The sequence below is a fragment of the Pecten maximus genome, chromosome 13 (genome assembly GCF_902652985.1).
Source record: "Pecten maximus chromosome 13, xPecMax1.1, whole genome shotgun sequence".
In the NCBI taxonomy this organism is placed as follows: Eukaryota; Metazoa; Mollusca; class Bivalvia; order Pectinida; family Pectinidae; genus Pecten; species Pecten maximus.
Window position 1 is genome coordinate 11,946,507 of NC_047027.1, and position 22,309 is coordinate 11,968,815.

Here is a 22,309-nt window from a genome sequence, read left to right on the forward strand (position 1 = left end):
CAATGTGTTCACTTTAGACATATTAACTAGAATAACTGTGTTTTTCATAATGAAATGGCCTAATGACCTTATGCCGTTGTGCGCCTCTGTCGTTTGTCGTCATCACCTTTTCATTTAAAAGACTTCTTCTCAAGAGCTAAGAGACCCAAAGACCTGATATTAGGTATGCAGCATGTTTGGGCGAGGGGCGAAACAGGCCAACGGAGCCTCTTATTTTTCGAATGTGCAAATAAGATATTGTCGCAACCTTAACAATGAACGTCAGTCAGTCTGTATCGATAAGTTTTTTTTATTTCATTTCATTTATTCATTTTTCTTATTTATCATTAATCATTGATTATCAACCAACTTATCACATGGAATTACCAGTTACATTAATAATCACATTTCAATCCACAGATCGTTTACATCAAAGCGTGAACTACGAGGTCGTGAACAGGTAAATATACAGGTGTTTAGTTAACAATACGTTAAAACGTTTTCAGAGTGAATGGTTATTATGGCAAATTATCACGAGACAACAAAACCTGACCAGAATATACACAAAGTAATTACAGAAGAAATGTTTACAGGAAAGAGATAATAGAGCGAACAACCGAGCCTGTACAGTTATATCAATATAGGGAATATCACGTTCTCAAATTATGTACCGGGGCAGTTATAACAAATCTGATTTCTCTGTAGTCATTAAACTAAATAACATAACACGTTGAGTGAGACCATGGTTTTATACTCATTGCTGGTTAATTACGATATCCATCACTTAACTACACAGTTATATACTCATAACTCGACAATGACTTTATCTATCACATAATTACACAGTTTAATACCGATTACTCAACAGTAACGGTATCAATTATTTCATTACACGGAGAAGTTTAATATTCATCACTCGATAATTACTTCATTGATTATATGGAACTACTCAGTTGTTTGACTTTTGTAAATATCAATACGTAAAAGGAATCGAACTCGAGAACCGAGACAAATTAGAAACAAGATATACGGACATCATAGGATAAATACATAAGTGTTCCAGAAGGCTCCTCATCGACAGAAATATAGATATATTCTAATAATTTGTCCTTTTCTTTTCTCACCAAAACAGAGCATTTTCAAGAAATGATGAGCACGTGTACAACACCACGGACAATTACGAAATACCACAAATATAGAATAAACAATGCAGTTACGAGGTGTGGATAATCGAACTAAGTGTATAACTGTTGTAATCGAGGGTACACATACCAACAAACTAAGTGTATTACTGTTGTAACCATGGATACACATACCAACAAACTAAGTGTATTACTGTTGTAACCATGGATACACATACCAACAAACTAAGTGTATTACTGTTGTAACCATGGATACACATACAAACAATCTAAGTGTATTACTGTTGTAACCATGGATACACATACCAACAATCTAAGTGTATTACTGTTGTAACCAAAGATACACATACCAACAAACTCAGTGTATTACTGTTGTAACCATGGATACACATACCAACAATCTAAGTGTATTACTGTTGTAACAAGGATACACCTACCAGCAAACTAAGTATATTACTGTTGTTGTACCCATGGATACACATACCAACAATCTAAGTGTATTACTGTTGTTGTTACCAAGGATACACCTACCAGCAAACTAACTGTATTACTGTTGTAACCAAGGATACACATACCAACAATCTAAGTGTATTACTGTTGTAACCAATGATACACATACCAACAAATTAAGTGTATTACTGGTGTAACCGAGGGTACACATACCAACAAATTTAGTGTATTACTGTTGTAACCAAGGATACACATACCAACAAACTAAGTGTATTACTGTTGTAACCACGGATACACATAACAACAAACTAAGTGTATTTCTGGCGTAACCACGGATACACATACCAGCAAACTAAGTGTATTACTGTTGTTACCAAGGATACACATACCAACAAACTAAGTGTATTACTGTTGTAACCAAGGATACACATACCAACAAACTAAGTGTATTACTGTTGTAACCGAGGGTACGCATACCAACAACTTTGGTGTATTACTGTTGTAACCACGGATACACATAACAACAAACTAAGTGTATTTCTGGCGTAACCACGGATACACATACCAACAAACTAAGTGTGTTACTGTTGTAACCAAGTATACACATACCAACAAACTAAACTAAATGTATTACTGTTGTAACCAAGTATACACATACCAACAAACTAAGTGTATTACTGTTGTGATAACCAATGATACGCAAACCAACAAACTGTTTTGGTTAGTGACTTTTTGACTTCAACCTTTGATCCTGTGACCTTGAAACTTAGTGAAAATGATTCCTTAATTTATCCCTACAAATGCGTAAAGTTTTACAAAAAAAATGTCGCTTCATTCTAGGAACACCACTCTTTGAAGTTTGAACCTTTAAACCTTAAACCTTTCTCACAATGATACTCATATAAGTGACTCATATGACTCATATATACTCATTTCCATAGAATCTAACTCAAAATGCCCCTTATATGGCCTTTAAAGCCCTTTATGTTGTGCTTACTTCTTGCGGTTGCACTTAGGCTTAGAGCTTACCAAGTTTGATTTTGATTAACACAACTGTTTTTGAGTAAGCAACATTGTTACATTCTGTCCCTTTTCTGTCCCATCCCTATTGGGTCAGTAAGGCATCTTAAATTTAGGTATGATACGGATGCCGATAAGATGCTGTCTGCCAAGTTTAATTGAAATATCTCCACTGGTTTTTGAGAACAGGTCAATTAAAGAAAATTCTTACATTTGGTCCCGTTTTGCCCTAATATAAGCCTCAGAGAGACGCTACCACCTTTTGTATACATACGTAAATCTTCTCCGCTTGTGCATACATTCTACCAAATATTGTATATTCTATTACTTATCTTGACCATGTGCTTGCTGCCATTTTTGGTTGAAATCCAACTAGTGTTTCTTAAAGAAGTCGACAATGTAACGAGTTAACGACGGAGGACGCATGACTCATGATGACACAAAACAAGGGCCCAATGGGCCCGAATCGCTCACCTGCAATGCAGTGATTTTTTCAAATATGGATCCTGCAGTTATTTGAAAGCATGCTACAGGGCTAATATAATGTATCTCGGCACTTTGGCTATTCAGACGTTATTTAAAAATTTAAGCATACTTGACTGACGTGACCTTGAATGTCAGTCAGAGTCATTCATTTGAGCAAATTTTGTAGCCCTTCACCTCAGCTTGCTACAGGCCCAACATCAAGTCCCTGGGCCGCTTGGTTATTGAGAAGAAGTCGTTTGAAGATTATTGCCTATTTGATCCATGTGATCTTGAATGAAGGTCAAGGTCATTTATTTGAATAACCTTTGTAGCCCTTCACCCAAGCATGCTACAGACCCAATACCAAGTCCCTGGGCCTCTTGATTAGTGAGAAGTCGTTTGAAGATTATAGCCTATTTGACCCATGTGACCTTGAATGAAGGTCGAGGTCAATTATTTGAACAAACCTGGCAGCCCTTCACCCCAGCATGCTACAGGCCCAATATCAAGTCCCTGGGCCACTTGGTTATTGAGAAGTCGTTTAAATAAAAAAATTGACGCCGGACGGATGGACGAAACGACAGACGCCGCACCACGACATAAGCTGCAGGCAAGTGAGCTAAAAACGTACATAACACAGAATTACCCCAGATACCAAACTCATATTTCTGCAGAGAAAGAAACAAATAATATTCTACATACACGATTAAGAACTCCTGCCAGTATATTGATACTTAATAAGAGTCAACCTTGTAGAATATCATAGAGTAAGGATTGGGAATGCTATTAACAATCTCATAAAGTGATTCCAGAAGTAGTGTGGGTGAAATCTATTAAACATCAAACTTAGCTGTCAATGGTGATAGACTTGCCAACAAGACATCACAAAAATGGGGAACCCTGGGCTGTTACGGCAGAAAGAATGACGATTCATTGGTAGCCATCACCACACGACATTGTGCACAAGCAGGGGATATGATGCAAATAACTGATGAAGATGACAGTTTGGTGGAGTTTGGTAACTGCACAGAAAGCTACGATCAAGAAGATGTTGACATCGCAATCATAAAGTGCAAAGCGGACATATCCAATGTGATACACACTTTCGTAATGAAAAAGGCGATCTTTGCGAAGCGTCCGTATATCAGAAGGACTACTTAAAGAGTTGGCAGGACCAACTACAGCAATTGCATACGCTGGTGGTGCGCATGTGTGTGATGAAGAAGGCATCATAATTAGCGGCAACTCGGACAACGACTTCTTCTCAGAACCGGGAGATAGTGGCTCTATCGTATTCTTCTTTGATCCGACTGACGTAGACAACAGACGTGTAAAGCTGCTATCCATCGTCTCCATACAGATCGGGATCAGATCATACATGTAGGATTGGAAAACCAGCTAAAATTTAGCTTATTTCTTTCTTAAAAGAAACATTTAAAACGAAAAACAAAATGCTCTGTTGACTTGGTGTCCTAGGCTCGGTTATAACCGGAACAAGGACGTTAAGCCCCATCAATCAATCAATCAATCTGTTGACTTCCATGCACGATACTAGAGGTTGGTCCAAAAGTAGGAAAACGTTTGCGTTATTGCTTAATGATTTAACTCCTTGACGATATAATCATACAAAGCAACCAACCAAGTTTTAAATGTCTTTAATCAATACAATTACAGTTTAGAATGATTTATACACAAGATCACTGCACAGAAAAAAGTGATAAAAAAGAAAACAATAAAGATAACAATATATTGCAAATGATGAAGATATTCTTACTTCCAATTAAAGATGGGTTTTCACATATTTATGCTCAATTATCGTTTTCCCGTTAAAATATAGATACTATAAATATCAAGTACAGATTGATGTACCAGGTAGATAGGAAATAATGCCTGCGTTCACTATTATTCTAATGAAAAAAATCTATATGCATTATAGGTGTCATTGTGTCATCTGATGGGCTGTTTTTTTCCCAAATATTACATTGGTGTTTTTTCCGAATCTGACCAGGCCGAGAATTAAAGCATAATTAATGTTGGTGAGGATAAAATTTGAGAAGAAAAAAAAGTGTTCTTTTTTTAAAAATTTCATTACTTATATTGAACGTTACTTAACAAAGCTAGTATTTTACATAAAGGTCATCACTTTGGCCATCCAGGAAAAACTTATATCAACTAGTCAATATTTTCATTAGAACAAAAAAATATATACATGTACATCATACAATCATCGCCTTTTATTGAGGCCTCGATGAACAAACACTTGACCAGGTCCATAAATATTATAGTCTCGTGTACACCTCCACAAAATGCAATAAATTTATTGAGGCCTCGATGAACAAACACTTGACCAGGTCAGTATAGTCTCGTGTACACCTCCACAAAATCCAATAAATTTATTGAGGCCTCGATGAACAAACACTTGACCAGGTCAGTATAGTCTCGTGTACACCTCCACAAAATGCAATAATTGTATAATGTGCAGGCCAATACCCATGAACATATAATAACACCTGTATAATGATAATAATATGCTCATGAGATTTATATACAGATTTGTTATTTTGTGGTAAAATATATTTAAATCTAACTACAAATGTCATTAAAAGATCAAAAACAGTTTTATTTCCTTGTCTAACCTTTGGGACAAACTCATTCATTTGACTGCACCATACATCACAGCTCAGTACATTAGAAATCAGGGCATCCAGTAGACCCGTAACAGTATGTTTTTGACATTCCAAAATCAGATTTGACCCTTGGGTTTGAAGAAACATGTCTATATTTTTACCATTGTATGGCACTGCCACTATATAACCCTACCAATTCAGTTGCGAGTTCACCAGCTTATGAACTGCCAACTGAAATTAGAATTTGAAAATTTCAAAAAAAAATCGCACAACAAATAAAAAATCGCAGATGGTAAATATAAGCATTGACTTATGTTTTGATCCCTCATATTTCTGAGAAATAGTGATTTGACTTCTGAAATTGCTGAAGTCAAGGGTCAACTGGATGCCCTGGTTATGAAATTTAACATTACTCCACATCTTCCATTTTTGAAGACATTTATCAAACACGTACTCCATGGTTCTTCATTAGTGTACATTAGTGTAAATTACAAGGTTTTCTCGGGGTTTCCTTGCTGTTTTTCTATTAGAAAGAGGTCGATCTCAGAACTAAACAGTACATGGTAGAATAGAAATAATCAACTTTGACTCGTGTATTGTTGCAGGATATACAACTCGGACTCGGATATTTTGCAATTTTAATTAATAACTCAGGCCTGCGGCCTTCGTTATTAATTAATTGCAAAATATCCTCGTCCTCGTTGTATATCCTGCAACAATACACGAATCATCGTTAATTATTTCTTAATTAATGATGGGCACTTAGTACAATGTGCCATATTTGCTTAAGATTATAAAGAATCCTACTTCACACATTTTTCCTAAATATACAATACTTGTATAGGTACATGTGTATACATGTAGGTCAAACATTATGCAAATAAAACAAAAATTATATACCATCGAAACTTTGGTATTTAGATGAGATGAGATAAATGAGAAAGTGTCACACAGTATATTTGCACCACTACAATATATTCTCGTGATGATAACATTAATATGGTATCCATGTAACATGTGTATATTCTCATGGTAATTTGAAAAATGTCCAAGAAATATACTGAATTCTGTACTTTCGTTCAGATATTTTTTCACCTATTGTTAACAGATATTGCCCAATATAACAAAACGTTAGAAAAGACACACAAAAAAACATCAGAAAAGCATTGAGACTAATGTTGAGAAAGAACTGAAAATATCAAACAGTAATGATTCTTGTATATAATATATGATTAATACAAATATTATCACTTCTAAAACATAAAACTAAATTAAAATATAATGAAATTTATAAAATATAATCATCAAAAATTCTAATTTGTTTGATGTGTTTATCACCTTATGAATAGCCAGGGCAATTTAAGACAGGGTCGCCTTGTAGTAATTGGTGACTACCTCACATGATAAAATAGGAGAGGCCTGTCACATTCCATACAGACCAGTTAGCAGTGTCTTGCCCAAGGACACAACCATAACAGCACAGATCGGGTTGTTTCTCAGCTTCATGAGAAACACAAACAGCCACAGTTAGGGAGTGTTGGACCTTGTACCTCAGGTCTTCACTTGGGGTTGCATGGCCACACTCTAAGTGACTCAGCTATCGCAATCTCCATGGGGAAAAAAAATTAAAGTCTATATATGAATATAAATATATAATACAAGACATTGCATTTTTTCTTAATTGTTCTGAGTTTGATAAAATATGCAGACAATCCAGAGTTAAATTACAACAGCACAAACAAGTGGTATCTTAGATTTTATGAATTATATTTTGGATATAAAATCAATGTCTTCATTAGTTGTGCTTAAAATGACATTCTGAAACAAAAACTAGAGAATATATCATGTTGAAATTAGAAAAAAATATATACATTATTATTTACTTTAAGTCTTATCCACCAATTAGCTTTTTTTGTGCTTATTGATAACAAACAGCAGATATGGTATTGCAACAACAGGTATAAAAGGCCTGTATCTGAAAATGAGACGCATTAAGATATCGTGGCAAAAGCCTTTGATTAATTCTGGTGATGTTTACAAAATCACCATTTTGTCTGGTGGTATATAATTCTAACCATTATCTGGACTGTCTATATTATGCTGACATTATTGTTCAGTCTTAAAAACTACATGTATCAGTAAAAAAAGTTACATTGCAAATAAGTCTCTTTTATATTGCATTAAAATACATCACAAAACATTCAATTGTCCTTAAAATGAAGTTCCGAACAAAAGATGACATTTATTTTACATATAAAATACACAAAGTAAAAGGATTGTAAGGCTTACTAGAATGATACAATTCATGTGAAATTTAAAAGAATAAAATTGTAATTGTCTATCACAACAGAGTTATCACATTATATAGATATATATAAATATTTTACTACATTAACAGTGTATTAACAAACAGAGGAAGAATAACAACAGTAACAAGTTAACGATTTGGCATCAACAGGGGTTTTCATTCTTAACACATGACAAATTTAACACCTGTCAACATTAACACATGACAAATTTAACACCTGTCAACATTAACACATGACAAATTACACACCTGTCAACATTAACACATGACAAATTTAACACCTGTCAACATTAACACATGACAAATTTAACACCTGTCAACATTAACACATGACAAATTTAACACCTGTCAACAAACACATGACAAATTTAACACCTGTCAACAAACACATGACAAATTTAACACCTGTCAACATTAACACATGACAAATTTAACACCTGTCAACAAACACATGACAAATTTAACACCTGTCAACATTTACACATGACAAATTTAACACCTGACAACATTAACATATGACAAATTTAACACCTGTCAACATTAACACATGACAAATTTAACACCTGTCAACATTAACACATGACAAATTACACACCTGTCAACAAACACATGACAAATTACACACCTGTCAACAAACACATGACAAATTACACACCTGTCAACAAACACATGACAAATTTAACACCTGTCAACATTAACACATGACAAATTTAACACCTGTCAACAAACACATGACAAATTTAACACCTGTCAACAAACACATGACAAATTTAACACCTGTCAACATTAACACATGACAAATTACATACCTGTCAACAAACACATGACAAATTTAACACCTGTCAACATTTACACATGACAAATTTAACACCTGTCAACATTAACACATGACAAATTTAACACCTGTCAACATTAACACATGACAAATTTAACACCTGTCAACATTAACACATGACAAATTTAACACTTGTCAACATTAGCACATGACAAATTTAACACCTGTCAACAAACACAGTACTCTACAAGAATCATAATGCTAATTTATATACAATACATTTAACAGTCAAAGTGACTATTAAACTGTAAAAATCACTTAATATTTTCAAAAAATATATCATAGAATTAAGAATTTCCCTTGATTATGAAAATCAGAAGTGTCTGCTACAGGGTTTTATAAATACCTTATCAGTGCAAATCAATAACATTCCTATTTGGTAGGTACTACAGTAATTCTTGTTACCACTCATTGTCAGAACGCAGTGTGTGACACCATTAAGCTTTATGCTTTTTCAATTCTTTACAAACATCATCTGAGGTGAACAGTCTTTAAAATTTATGAACATACATCTATAGAATATTTTCTATAGTGTAGGCACATGCATCGCTATATCTTGAACCAATATCACTATTTATAAGACTTTGGTTTATTTTGTTTAACGTCCTATTAACAGCTATGGTCATTTAAGGACGTGCAAGGTTTTGGAGGTGTAGGAAAACCAGAGTACCCTGGGAAAAACCACCGGCCTACGGTCAGTACCTGGCAACTGCCCCACATAGGTATCGAACTCGATACCCAGAGCTGGAGGGCTAGTAATAAAGTGTTGGGACACATTAACCACTAGGCCACCACGGCCCCTGATTTATAAGCAATGAGTGTACATGTGAATTCTACAGTTACTGTCGCTTTAACTCTTTACCACTCACAAGCACATTTTGACGCACTTCCATTATTTCAATGAACATTATTTTGCTTTTAATACTCCTTGGAAACCCCTTGGATTTTGACAATTTAAGTTTGTTATCGCTATTTCTGAGAATGTACTGAAGGGATCTTTCTCAAATTACATATGTTGGTTCCCCCTGGTGCCTTGTTATGCATATTGTATTTTGGAACCGATCGGAAAACAACATGGCCGACAGGCAGCCATCTTGGATTTTGACAATTGAAGTTTGTTATCGCTATTTCTGAGGAAGTACTGAAGGGATCCTTCTCAAATTACATATGTTGGTTCTCCCTGGTGCCTTCTAATGCATATTGTATTTTGGGACCGATCGGAAAACAACATGGCCGACAGGCAGCCATCTTGGATTTTGACAATTGAAGTTTGTTATCGCTATTTCTGAGGAAGAACTGAAGGGATCCTTCTCAAATTTCATATGTAGGTTCCCCTTGGTGCCTTGTTATGCATATTGCATTTTGGGACCAATCGAAAAACAACATGGCCGACAGGCAGCCATCTTTGATTTTGACAATTGAAGATTGTTATCGCTATTTCTGAGGAAGAACTGAAGGTATATTTCTCAAATTCCATATTAAGGTTCCCCTTGATGCCTTGTTATGCATATTGCATTTTGGGACCGATCGGGAAACAAGATGGCCGACAGGCAGCCATCTTGGATTTTGACTATTAAAGTTTGTTATCGCTATTTCTGAGAAAGTACCGAAGGGATCTTTCTCAAATTTCATATGTAGGTTCCCCTTGGTGCTTTGTTATGCATATTGCATTTTGGGATTGATCGGAAAACAACATGGCCGACAGGTAGCTATCTTGGATTTTGACAATTGAAGTTTGTTATCGCTATTTCTAAGAAAGTACTGAAGGGATCCTTCTCAAATTTCTTGTTTAGGTTCTCCTTGGTGCTTAGTTATGCATATTGCATTTTGGGACCAATCGGAAAACAACATGGCTGACAGGCAGCCATCTTTGATTTTGACAATTGAAGTTTTTTATAGAGATTTCTCAGAAAGAACTGAAGGGATCTTTCTCAATTTTCATATGTAGGTTCTCCTTGGTCCGTCGTATTGCAATTTTGGACTAATCTGAAAACATTGTCGACAGACAACCATTATCGCCAAATCTCAAATTTCATATATAAGTTTCCCTTGTTTAAAAAGCACTGGAGGGATGTTTCTCAATTGATACAGATTAGTAAGAGGAAGGAAAAAAAAGAGAAAAGATCAATCTAACATGGAACCTATGAAGATCATTCAATGGTGGGAGCCAAGATCCCTCTGGGATCTCTTGTTTAGTTGAAAAGATGAAATTTTGGTTGATTTTGATAATTTGCAACTGAAATATAAAATATAACTCAATTTCATGTGTCAGTCTATGATCAGATAACCAGTTCATTTTGATTGTCTGGCCCAACGTGTTTATAATATAAAATCTGTCCCTTCTTAATATCACAACCTAATTTAGTCTGATCCCAATGCTATTGGCGATATTATAACCTGAAAATTTTATGAAAAATACTGGAGACACTGGATATTTCATCAAAATCAGGAAATAAAACCCCACGAAAATCAAGATCATATTTAGATAGTAAAAATGATCATAATGATTTTAGGTTTTTCTCGGTGCTAATGTTTAACTGTTAGCAGACTCCTGAAATATCCATCAAATAATTTGTGTTAAGAGTACTAATTATCCCTACAGTATTTAAATTGCACAACCATGATGTTTTCTTTATTTACTTGTACCTTTAAGGTACCCATAATTAATAAATTAACCCACTGGTGTCACCCAAAGTAGAATTTTACCCCTAAAGTATCAAAAGTGTGAGTACAAATACCCACAGGGACCCAAGAATTTGTTACAATTAGTTACAGTCCAATTGTTTAAGGGATACCGAGGGGTGTCATTTATACTGAATTTAAATCTGGCCCCAACACGTCTGAAAGTGTCCTATACACACAGCAGAAGTTCCAATAGACCAATTCTCAGGTCCCTGTGGTGATAACCATACTACAGACTAGTTATGAACCGCTTGTACCTGATGACCCCATAAACACTCATCATTGGCTTCGAAGACTGCTACCAGATATTTTGTAACTATGTACATGCATCTGTTAGGAACTTGTTCTTTATGTAATTTGAACTTGCCCTGACTTTCGCAAGGATGCCGCACCTGCAAAAATAGATAAAGTACGTGTATATTAATCGCTACTAGCGTATTGGAGAGACAAAATAAAACCATGATAACACATTGATCAAACCTAATTATATACATACAGGTAAAACGAAATAAGGTAATGATGACATCATATTATACTAAAATCAACTCAAATCATATCATGGTCAAATGATTTATAAAATGATGAAAACACAAGTATTTGAAATATAAATTCAAAATTACAATATATAACATGTATGTTTCATAGATTTACCATGTATAACAGATATGTTCTGTAGATTTACCATGTATAACATATATGTTCCATATAATTACCATATATGACATGTATGTTTCATACATTTACCATGTATAACATATATGTTCTATAGATTTACCATACATGCACATTGTACACGTATGTGACAAATATGGCATTATATATTTTTGCTTGGTGATTTCTTTATCAAAACCAAATTAATTATTTAAAGTCAAAAATAGTATTGGTGCTTAGTGCGCATACTGCAAGTTTATTGATATCGTTATGATTAATTTTGAAAACACTTTAATACTTACACCTTCTGATAGATTGGTATGCTATCAGTGAGGCTGGATTAGAGCCACACACGGTTCCAGTGAACGGTTCACACATAAACGTGGTGTTGGTGTCTTCATTTGTCACATTGTAGGTAAGTGTACTGGTACGTTGGTAGTTACACCCGGACTGTATCAACCGTTATCATTCTGGTTATCATTCTGGTTAATGTCAGATGCAGTTGGGTAACCCTGAAAACCAGAAACCAACATTGTCTATTTTTATTATTTCAAAGCATACATTTGTATGGAAACGGTTAAAGTGTTCACATTTTCCGTTTCCTTTTATTTCGTTTGTATATTGAATAAGCAATACTTTAAGCTGCATTTATAAACGGTTTCCTTTTCACAAAAATTAACTGATCAACCATCATGTAAATTCAAAAATCGAGTGCAGCCTTACGGTATATCCTTGGTCGGTGACACGCTTGTAACACCATGTGTGGGGTTTTTTGTCGCTTCCTACAGTGCCTGTACAAGTGAATGTCAGCGAGGATCCCACGGAGTAATATACACTCTCCACATTGGGGGAGGGAAACACGGTCATGTCGTTAGTGAATATCGGTTGAACTGTGATAAAATAAATGATCTTTACTATGATGCCAACAATGTAATTTGAAATAAATACATTTGTACAATTACCATCGAATAAAAGTAAACATTCTGTAAATATACGTTTGACCATGATTAACAAAACAATTTAATTTGAATAAAATCTATATTCTGGTCTATAAGTTTCTTTTATTTATTTGATTTTGAGTTGGAATTAATTATAGTTTCCCTATTATATCGGTATTGTTTGATGTGTTGATACTGGTCTTTATGAGGTTAACATTTCAAATTATAATATACACAGGCAATATTCCTTCACGTGAATTTCACGTGAAAAGGGCAAAAAAGTGAAATTCACATGAAATTTTTCACGTGAAATTCACATAAAAAAATTCAAGTGAAATTAACATGAATTTCACATGAATTTCACGTGAATTTCACGTGAAAAAAATATTCACGTGAATTTCACGTGAAATTCACGTGAAGAAATATTGCCTGTGTAGGGAATACAGAAATTATCTCAGTACTCTTCAACATTATTTTGTAAAATAAAAATTCAATTTAAGGCAAATCAAATTATTAACATCAGATAGCATAAACACAGCAGAAAATTGAAGCTACTACATTGTCCTGAGGGTGGTGAATTAGTTTGTCAGTGACAATGACAACACAAGATATTTCTCCGTTTCAGATATTATGTGAACACAATTGCTTGACTACCGATACAAACCTTTAGCTGTGACATATTTTTCAGCTACACCACCACTACCACCTGTTAGAGTGACTCCCATATTACATTGGTAAGCCCCGCCATCATTACAGGTCGTCATGTTTGTGTCGATTGTAAACACAAGCTGAGCTCCAGATACCGTGTCCACATTTCCTGTGGCTGACACACCCGCTCTGCTCTGACTGACAACGTTACCCCAGCTGATTACTGAGGATGAGATGGCTTTATTATAGGATACAGACACTACTGTTTGGTAATCTGTAGAACTAGAGTTTTTCCGAAGAGTAATAATACTGATATCTGTGATACCGACTGAGCTTGGTGAACAGGTAATTCTGAGTTCTGATGTTGGTGTTTCCAAGGTACTTGGTCCTGTTATGGTAATGGACTGACCAGACACTGAAACATAATTAAACATCATATACATATAATGATTGAATTCTCGAGTCACGTTGTTTTGGAGGGAAGGTAATGCTGTATGATTCTTAATAGTAATGCCATAGGGACCTGGGACTTTGTTACATTTTATGTGTTTTAGGACATTTCCTAATGTGTATAGCACCTTTTTCAGATGTATTTGGGACTGGAATAAATTTAATGTTACCCCTTGGTATTCATTATACTAATCAGAAAAGAAAGATCTCAGTGACGAACATCAACCCTACATGCGTTTCTCGAGAAAACCAAACATATTTCTGTTGGGTGTACAAAAATGCCTGCAATTTATGAATGTTATAAAGATCAATAATTTAAAAAATGTAATAACATCCCAGATACACCAAAGCACACCGTTTTACCCAAAAAGAGGCCATTTCCGCAAATTGGAAAAATTCTGAGTCATAGCGCACGTTAAATATTCAGAAGAAATAACTTCAAGGTCATTGGTCAGCTATTTTTGGGTCATTTGGATTACTCTTCGACACTTTGAGATTCACAACGAACGAAATCAATCAACCAGATAGTGTTTATATGCATGCACATCAGAAATCTAGAGAGAAAAGGTACACACAAAAGTGAAAAGATAAGATACAAATTTAATCGCCTCTACAGATATGCAAGTTAAATTCTTACACCCTATCCACGGGAGAGGAGTGTGGTGCATGTTTGGTTTGTGATAACCAGGGACATACATATACCTAGACGTCCATATGATAATAAAATTTTGACATTTTGATTTATATGTATGTACATGAAGGATACCTACAGCAAAATGTATATATACGAAATGTTAAATTGTATTAACGTAGTATTCTTCGGTGAGTGTCAGAATCAGTGTTAAAGGGTAAAGTAACCTTACCTGTTGACGGTGTTGAGTTAGAGAGTAAAGTAACCTTACTTGTGGACGGTGTGGGGTTAGAGAGTAAAGTAGCCTTACCTGTGGACGGTGTGGGGTTAGAGAGTAAAGTAGCATTACCTGTAGACGGTGTGGAGTTAGAGAGTAAAGTAACCTTACCTGTGGACGGTGTGTAGTGAGAGTAAAGTAACCTTACCTGTGGACGGTGTGGAGTTAGAGAGTAAAGTAACCTTACCTGTAGACGGTGTTGAGTTAGAGAGTAAAGTAACCTTACCTGTGGACGGTGTGGAGTTAGAAAGTAAAGTAACCTTACCTGTGGACGGTGTGGAGTTAGAGAGTAAAGTAACCTTACCTGTAGACGGTGTGGAGTTAGAGAGTAAAGTAACTTTACCTGTGGACGGTGTGGAGTTAGAGAGTAAAGTAACCTTACCTGTGGACGGTGTGGGGTTAGAGAGTAAAGTAACCTTACCTGTGGACGATGTGGAGGTAGAGAGTAAAGTGACCTTACATGTGGACGGTGTAGGGTTAGAGAGTAAAGTAACCTTACCTGTGGACGGTGTGGCGTTAGAGAGTAAAGTAACCTTACCTGTGGACGGTGTGGGGTTAGAGAGTAAAGTAGACTTACCTGTGGACGGTGTGGTGTTAGAGGGTAAAGTAACCTTACCTGTAGACGGTGTGGAGTTAGATAGTAAAGTAACCTTACCTGTGGACGTGTGGAGTTAGATAGTAAAGTAACCTTACCTGTGGACGTTGTGGGGTTAGAGAGTAAAGTAACCTTACCTGTGGACGGTGTGGCGTTAGAGAGTAAAGTAACCTTACCTGTAGACGGTGTGGTGTTAGAGAGTAAAGTAACCTTACCTGTAGACGGTGTGGAGTTAGATAGTAAAGTAACCTTACCTGTGGACGTGTGGAGTTAGATAGTAAAGTAACCTTACCTGTGGACGGTGTGGTGTTAGAGAGTAAAGTAACCTTACCTGTGGACGGTGTGGAGTTAGAGAATAAAGTAACCTTACCTGTGGACGATGTGGATACAGAGAGTAAAGTGACCTTACCTGTGGACGGTGTGGTGTTAGAGAGTAAAGTAACCTTACCTGTGGACGGTGTGGAGTTAGAAAGTAAAGTAACCTTACCTGTGGACGGTGTGGCGTTAGAGAGTAAAGTAACCTTACCTGTGGACGGTGTGAAGTTAGAGAGTAAAGTAACCTTACCTGTGGACGGTGTTGAGTTAGAGAGTAAAGTAACCTTACCTGTGAACGATGTGGTCACCAAACAGACCAGCAAAGCACTAAGTAAAAGAGAATTATCCCTCTCCATGGCTAAGGTAAACCGTGTTAGACAAGCGAAGTGATTCACTGAAACGGGATGATTACATAGGGACAGCTTTATATACTGTAAGCGGTACGGTAGCCGATAATGGCCGTCCATTGACTATCGAGGAATCATACTTTAGAAGTTAAACTTAATTCATTTTAAAGCAAATTGTCGAAACAACTGATATAGCAGTTACATGTTAATCACGCTTATTTGCACGGATTCAAGCACACGAGGAGTCTTGCAGAAAACCCAGGTGGTCGAACAGGCGACCTTCTTCCTTTTGATGTCTGATCGGGAAGTCGGACTCAGCCACCTATGTGATAGGCAAGTGTGTTACCACTGTGTCGCACGACCTCCCAGAACTATAGTTTGATAGCGCCATGTTACGTCACATTTAGTTAAAGAAAATATAGAATAGAAAAATGACGAGAATATGATTATAACGACAGGCACACCTGTTTAACGCGTTCAGCTCACACAAACGAGTAATCACATTCAGTGTCATTAAGATAAGAGAAGTAGAACATTATATTTTTTTTTCAACTTTTTGATCAACGACAAATTATCGACCACAGTACAACCATTGTACACGAGGTGTGTTACTGATCCACACCATAGTTATGTCTGACTCATAATAACATCTTCATTCTTTAACGTTGATAATATATTAAAGCAGATCATTTGTTTTTTCTTTCATATATTAATCTCTGCTTGTCTTGATTACCTTATCTCTTTCTCTTCTGGAAAACCTGATGCTATTCTCGCTTATTCTTCTGGAACTCATGGTCTTATTCTTTCTTAATCTCCTGGAATAACTGGTCTTATCGTCCTTGTACTTTTTAGGAGTCTCTATACATATGGATATCTTTGTGGGTGTTTTGAGTATGACTTATTGTTTCGTTAAGCTGTCGTGAATGTGTTGTTGTTTATAATTTTATATCTGTACTATTTAAATACATCGGAATAATATAATCCACCACATTGGATCTTTAAACAAGATGAAATCCATAGATCCATTTAAACATTGTATTAAGTCAGGATAAAAACAAAATTGTTTTGAACAACAATGTTGTTTAAGGTTGATTACCAAATACTTATTTTCATACCAGAAATGTGTTTTGCGGTAAATAAGTATCAGAGATGACTGTTAACGGCCACCGTACAGGAGAAACTCAAACACTGAGCAGTCAATACCTGTAACATTTATGGAGGTAAAATGTGAGACAGCAATGATTTTTGGAAGAGAAATATCGACAAATAAAAAACAAGAGGGTGTTGGCTGGGAACGGCACTAAACACCAATGTGGGCTAAGTTGTATATCAAAAATGTTACTTCACGTGAGACATGGTAGGTATATTTACTGCTTGGGATATGGTAAACGTCAGATCAATGTGTACAGATGATATAGTAGATCTTCGCTCACCTGTTAGACATGTACCGTGTTAAGTAGCGAAACATTAATGATATACAGATATCGCAGTGAATTCTGTCGTATTGATAAGATAGAACTAAAATGAATTGAATTATATCCTACAACTGTTCCATTCTTGAATGACTCGTTAGTGATGGTAGGGACATCCTACAACTGTTCCGTCCTTGTATGACTCGTCAGTGATGGTAGGGACATCATACAACTGTTCCGTCCTTGTAGGACTCGTTAGTGATAGTAGGGACACCATACAACTGTTCCGGCCTTGTAGAACTCGTCAGTGATGGTAGGGACATCATACAACTGTTCCGTCCTTGTAGGACTCGTCAGTGATGGTAGGGACATCATACAACTGTTCCGGCCTTGTATGACTCGTCAGTGATGGTAGGGACATCATACAACTGTTCCGTCCTTGTATGACTCGTTAGTGGTGATAGGGACATCATACAACTGTTCCGTCCCTGTAGGACTCGTTAGTGGTGATAGGGACATCCTACAACTGTTCCGTCCCTGTAGGACTCGTTAGTGGTGATAGGGACATCATACAACTGTTCCGTCCCTGTAGGACTCGTTAGTGGTGATAGGGACATCCTACAACTGTTCCGTCCTTGTAGGACTCGTTAGTGATGGTAGGGACATCCTACACATGTTCCGACCTTGTAGAACTCGTTAGTGATGGTAGGGACATCCTACATCTGTTCCGACCTTGTAGAACTCGTTAGTGATGGTAGGGACATCCTACACCTGTTCCGTCCTTGTAGGACTCGTTAGTGATGGAAGAGACATCCTACATCTGTTCCGTCCTTGTAGGACTCGTTAGTGATTGAAGGGAAATCCTATATCTGTTCCGTCCTCGTAGAACTCGTTAGTGATGGTAGGGACATCATACAACTGTTCCGTCCCTAGAAGACGCGTTAGTGATGGTAGGGACATCCTATATAAGATCATGTGAGGCGATTTAAAGCTATGGATTCTCCATAGAGAAGTACAAAGGACAAACGATAAAATAAAATTCCAAACGTAGCAACAGTTCTTACAAGCTTTAGCATAGAAACCACAACCATAACCTGACACGTCCTTAAACGACCCTGGCTGTTGATAGGACGTTAAACAAAATAAACAAAAACGTCACCACCACCGGGTAAAACAACTAGATCTAAGTTACTTTTTCATAATATTGGGTTAGTATGACATTGTATTGGGTTAGTAGGACATTATAGTGGGTTACTATGACATAATATTGTGTTAGTAGGACATTATATTGGGTTAGTATGGCATTATATTGTGTTATTATGACATTATATTGGGTTATTGTGACATTATATTGGGTTAGTATGACATTATATTGGGTTATTATGACATTATGTTGTGTTATTATGACATTATATTGGGTTATTGTGACATTATATTGGGTTATTATGACATTATATTGGGTTAGTATGACATTATATTGGGTTAGTATGACATTATATTGGGTTATTATGACATTATGTTGGGTTAGAATGTCATTATGTTGGGTTAGTGTGTCAATATGTTGGGTTGATATGTTATTATTTTAAGTTAGTATGACATTATACTTTTTTCAAAATAAATATTTCAATAAAGAAAATGTTGAAACCCATTCCTTTACATAACTCTCCTTCCTATACAATTTGTATAACTGTATATAAGTTATGGTTGTCCAATAATCAAAACCACAGTACAAATACATCAATCGTACTCCAATGTTGGCCCAACGTTGTACCAATATTCAACAGCCAACAAACCTCTGATGCGAAATTATTAGTTTAGTACGAGGATGGCTTAACGTTGGCCCGATGTATGATAACCGATGCCAACGTTGGCCAACCATGCCAACAAATTTCCAATGTTGGGCCAACGTATGTCTGCTATCTGGGACCGGTATGGCTTTTCGCGTGTGCGTATATAATTGACCGTTTTCTTTTGTTTCTCCATACCACTCGTACCACATCAATTTGTAACTAAGCATTTGTAACTAAGCATGTGGCTTTGTCACATAAATTACTGTTCTCATTCGAACCATGTGTCAATATTTCTTATCTAACTGAAGTTATCTCCCTTTGTACATAGGGAATTCTTATAATAAATCGTTTGTACTTGTCACATCAATATGTAACCTGCTTATGACTTTTGCTTGAATGGGCGATTACAATTCGAGTCCGTTTTGTCGACGTTAACCTGTCACAGAGAACAATAAATAGGTGTTACAACTCATTTATCAGAATATGATTTATATGATGATATGATTAGATACATACGAAATATTGACAATGGTTAACTTGAATAATAATAATACTAAATATATATTCGAAGTATTGATAATGTTAACTTGAAAAACAATAATCTAAGAATGAATACTAAACAATGATGCTGGTTAACTTGAATAACAGTGATATTAAAGATACATACGAAATATTGATGATGTAAACTTGCGTAAAAAATAATATAATGATACATACGAAATATTGACAATGGTTAACTTGAGTAACAATAAAATAATGATACAAACCCCTCCTTCATTCGTGAGGTGAGGCCATGGAGTTAATCAGCCCATTAAAATACCCACGAAGAGCATTTAACATATCAAGGCCTCAGGGGAAGGTTTTTTGTTAAAGTTAAGTCAATAGCATTTAACTCCTTCGGGAACCAGCCATACGGCCACTCGGTTACAAGGGTCACATTGTAAAAATACCGGTTGGTCTTTACCCATGGCTTACTTTGACAACATTTCAATAAAATTGGTTCAGCATTTTGTCGAAAAATGTTGATTGGTTACGGCCGGACGTTACACGGCGGACAAACAGACGTGTGTAAGACAGTTTAGGTCGTTTAAGCTTCTTCTCGAGTGATCTAACTCCAAACAACATTCTCACTTCCAAAATGGTCAATGATGTCACACCTCCTCTACTCTCACCTCACTGTAACATGGATCGACAATGACGTCACACCTCCTCTACTCTCACCTAACTGTAACATGGATCGAAACAAAACGGTGGGGTATAAAACCAAATAGATATTTTCAAATAACACTTTAAAATCCTGGCCATATTGGAAACACAAATGTCAACGATAATCATGTTTAAGTATTGTTGAATTGATAGTTTGGTAAGAACTTAAGCATCGTCTAATGGTTTAACTCACTAGCAATTTCACCTCCTGATGACGATGAAAACAGCTCCTAGATCTGGGACCCTGCTGTTTGAAACCGTCGGAAAATGTTGGCTTCAAACGTTCCTCACTGGCGCTACCGTCAGCATTCAGCTGTGTACTTGCTCAAAAGGATAACAGGGTTATCAATGTAAAACCGACATACAGATACACATAAAAAAACAATTTCAAAGAAAGTGGAGAATTAAACAATACATACATTTGATTTGTATTATAATACTGTCCCCTGTCACTTAGACATTTTCGTCTACACGTACACACTGGACCTTGTTTTGTTCTGTCCAAGTAATAGTATAATTGAAACAAGAGAAACAATTCTGTAAAATTCAAATCGATGTTGTTAAGCATTTATCGCCGGAGTTCGATCTTCAAATAGAATGACCACTAGTAGTGTAGTGTTTCATATTAGCCGTATGACTACGATTTTTTGTCGGTATTACTCTTCGACATTCAAACTTTGGCTTATTATTTTTTTCTCTTTTTACAGATTGTAATTGCGCACGACGTTATTGTGAGCATTACCCTTTTTGCTAGACTGACCAGCACATGAAAGGTGATGTTTTTTAATAGAGAAATGCAAAATCTTACCTGCTCAGGTGGAAGGGCGATATCAGGCAATAGCGATAATTACGGACGTTAATGAATTGTCCAGATATCGACTAAAGACACTTACCTTCGTTAACACACGGGCGTAGTAGCGTCCATGAATAGGCCATGGCGTACACATAAAAAAATCGGACCGTGCGTGTCAGGGCCAATATCTCAATTAACAATCAAATAAGATATAAGTAATGATCATAATGAGCATTGGTCTAGATACGCCCCTGTTACATCTCGCTAAACAAGTAAGTACATATATAAACTGGGATTTCATGTTGGACCATATCATAAGGAACATTATATTTTTACTTGCAATATGCTTCATTTAAAGTCTGTCTGGTTCAAAAAATTAAATAACACAATAAGGGGGATATCACAATGCCACAATCCAAATTGTGTGAAGTGGAAATCATCTGGTTGGCGATAGCGTATACATTTATGTTAAATATAAATGATGTGAGATATTGGCGAAATAAAATCATACAATTATACAACCAGAATCATGTAATGGTGAAATGAAGTAATGTACATTCAAATAAAATAATAATCAAAGAATATCAAACGGCAAAAATCTACTAGCGTATTGGAGTAACAAAATAAAACCATGATAACACATTGATCAAACCTAATTATATACATACAGGTAAAACTAAATAAGGCAATGATGACATCATATAATACTAAAATCAACTCAAATCATATCATGGTCAAATGATTTATA

At 35.9% G+C, this 22,309-nt stretch overlaps 2 protein-coding genes across 2 annotated transcripts in view; one reads left to right on the forward strand and one right to left on the reverse strand.

The window, feature by feature from the left end:
- LOC117341378 overlaps positions 1-2,236 on the forward strand; it is a gene marked incomplete in the record, with an annotated part of 106,213 nt that extends 103,977 nt beyond the window's left edge. The window contains 2 exon segments of the mRNA XM_033903230.1: positions 400-439; positions 1,112-2,236. Of these exon segments, the coding sequence (XP_033759121.1) occupies positions 400-439; positions 1,112-1,178 (107 nt within the window).
- The window catches only part of LOC117341380, a 137,747-nt gene extending 123,709 nt beyond the window's left edge, over positions 1-14,038 (reverse strand). The window contains exons 1-2 of the mRNA XM_033903233.1: positions 13,762-14,038; positions 12,883-13,049 (exon numbers count right to left, since the gene is read on the reverse strand). Of these exons, the coding sequence (XP_033759124.1) occupies positions 12,883-13,049; positions 13,762-13,861 (267 nt within the window). The 5' untranslated portion in view covers positions 13,862-14,038. The remainder of the gene's footprint in view (positions 1-12,882; positions 13,050-13,761) is intronic.
- Between the last annotated feature and the right edge of the window lie 8,271 nt (positions 14,039-22,309).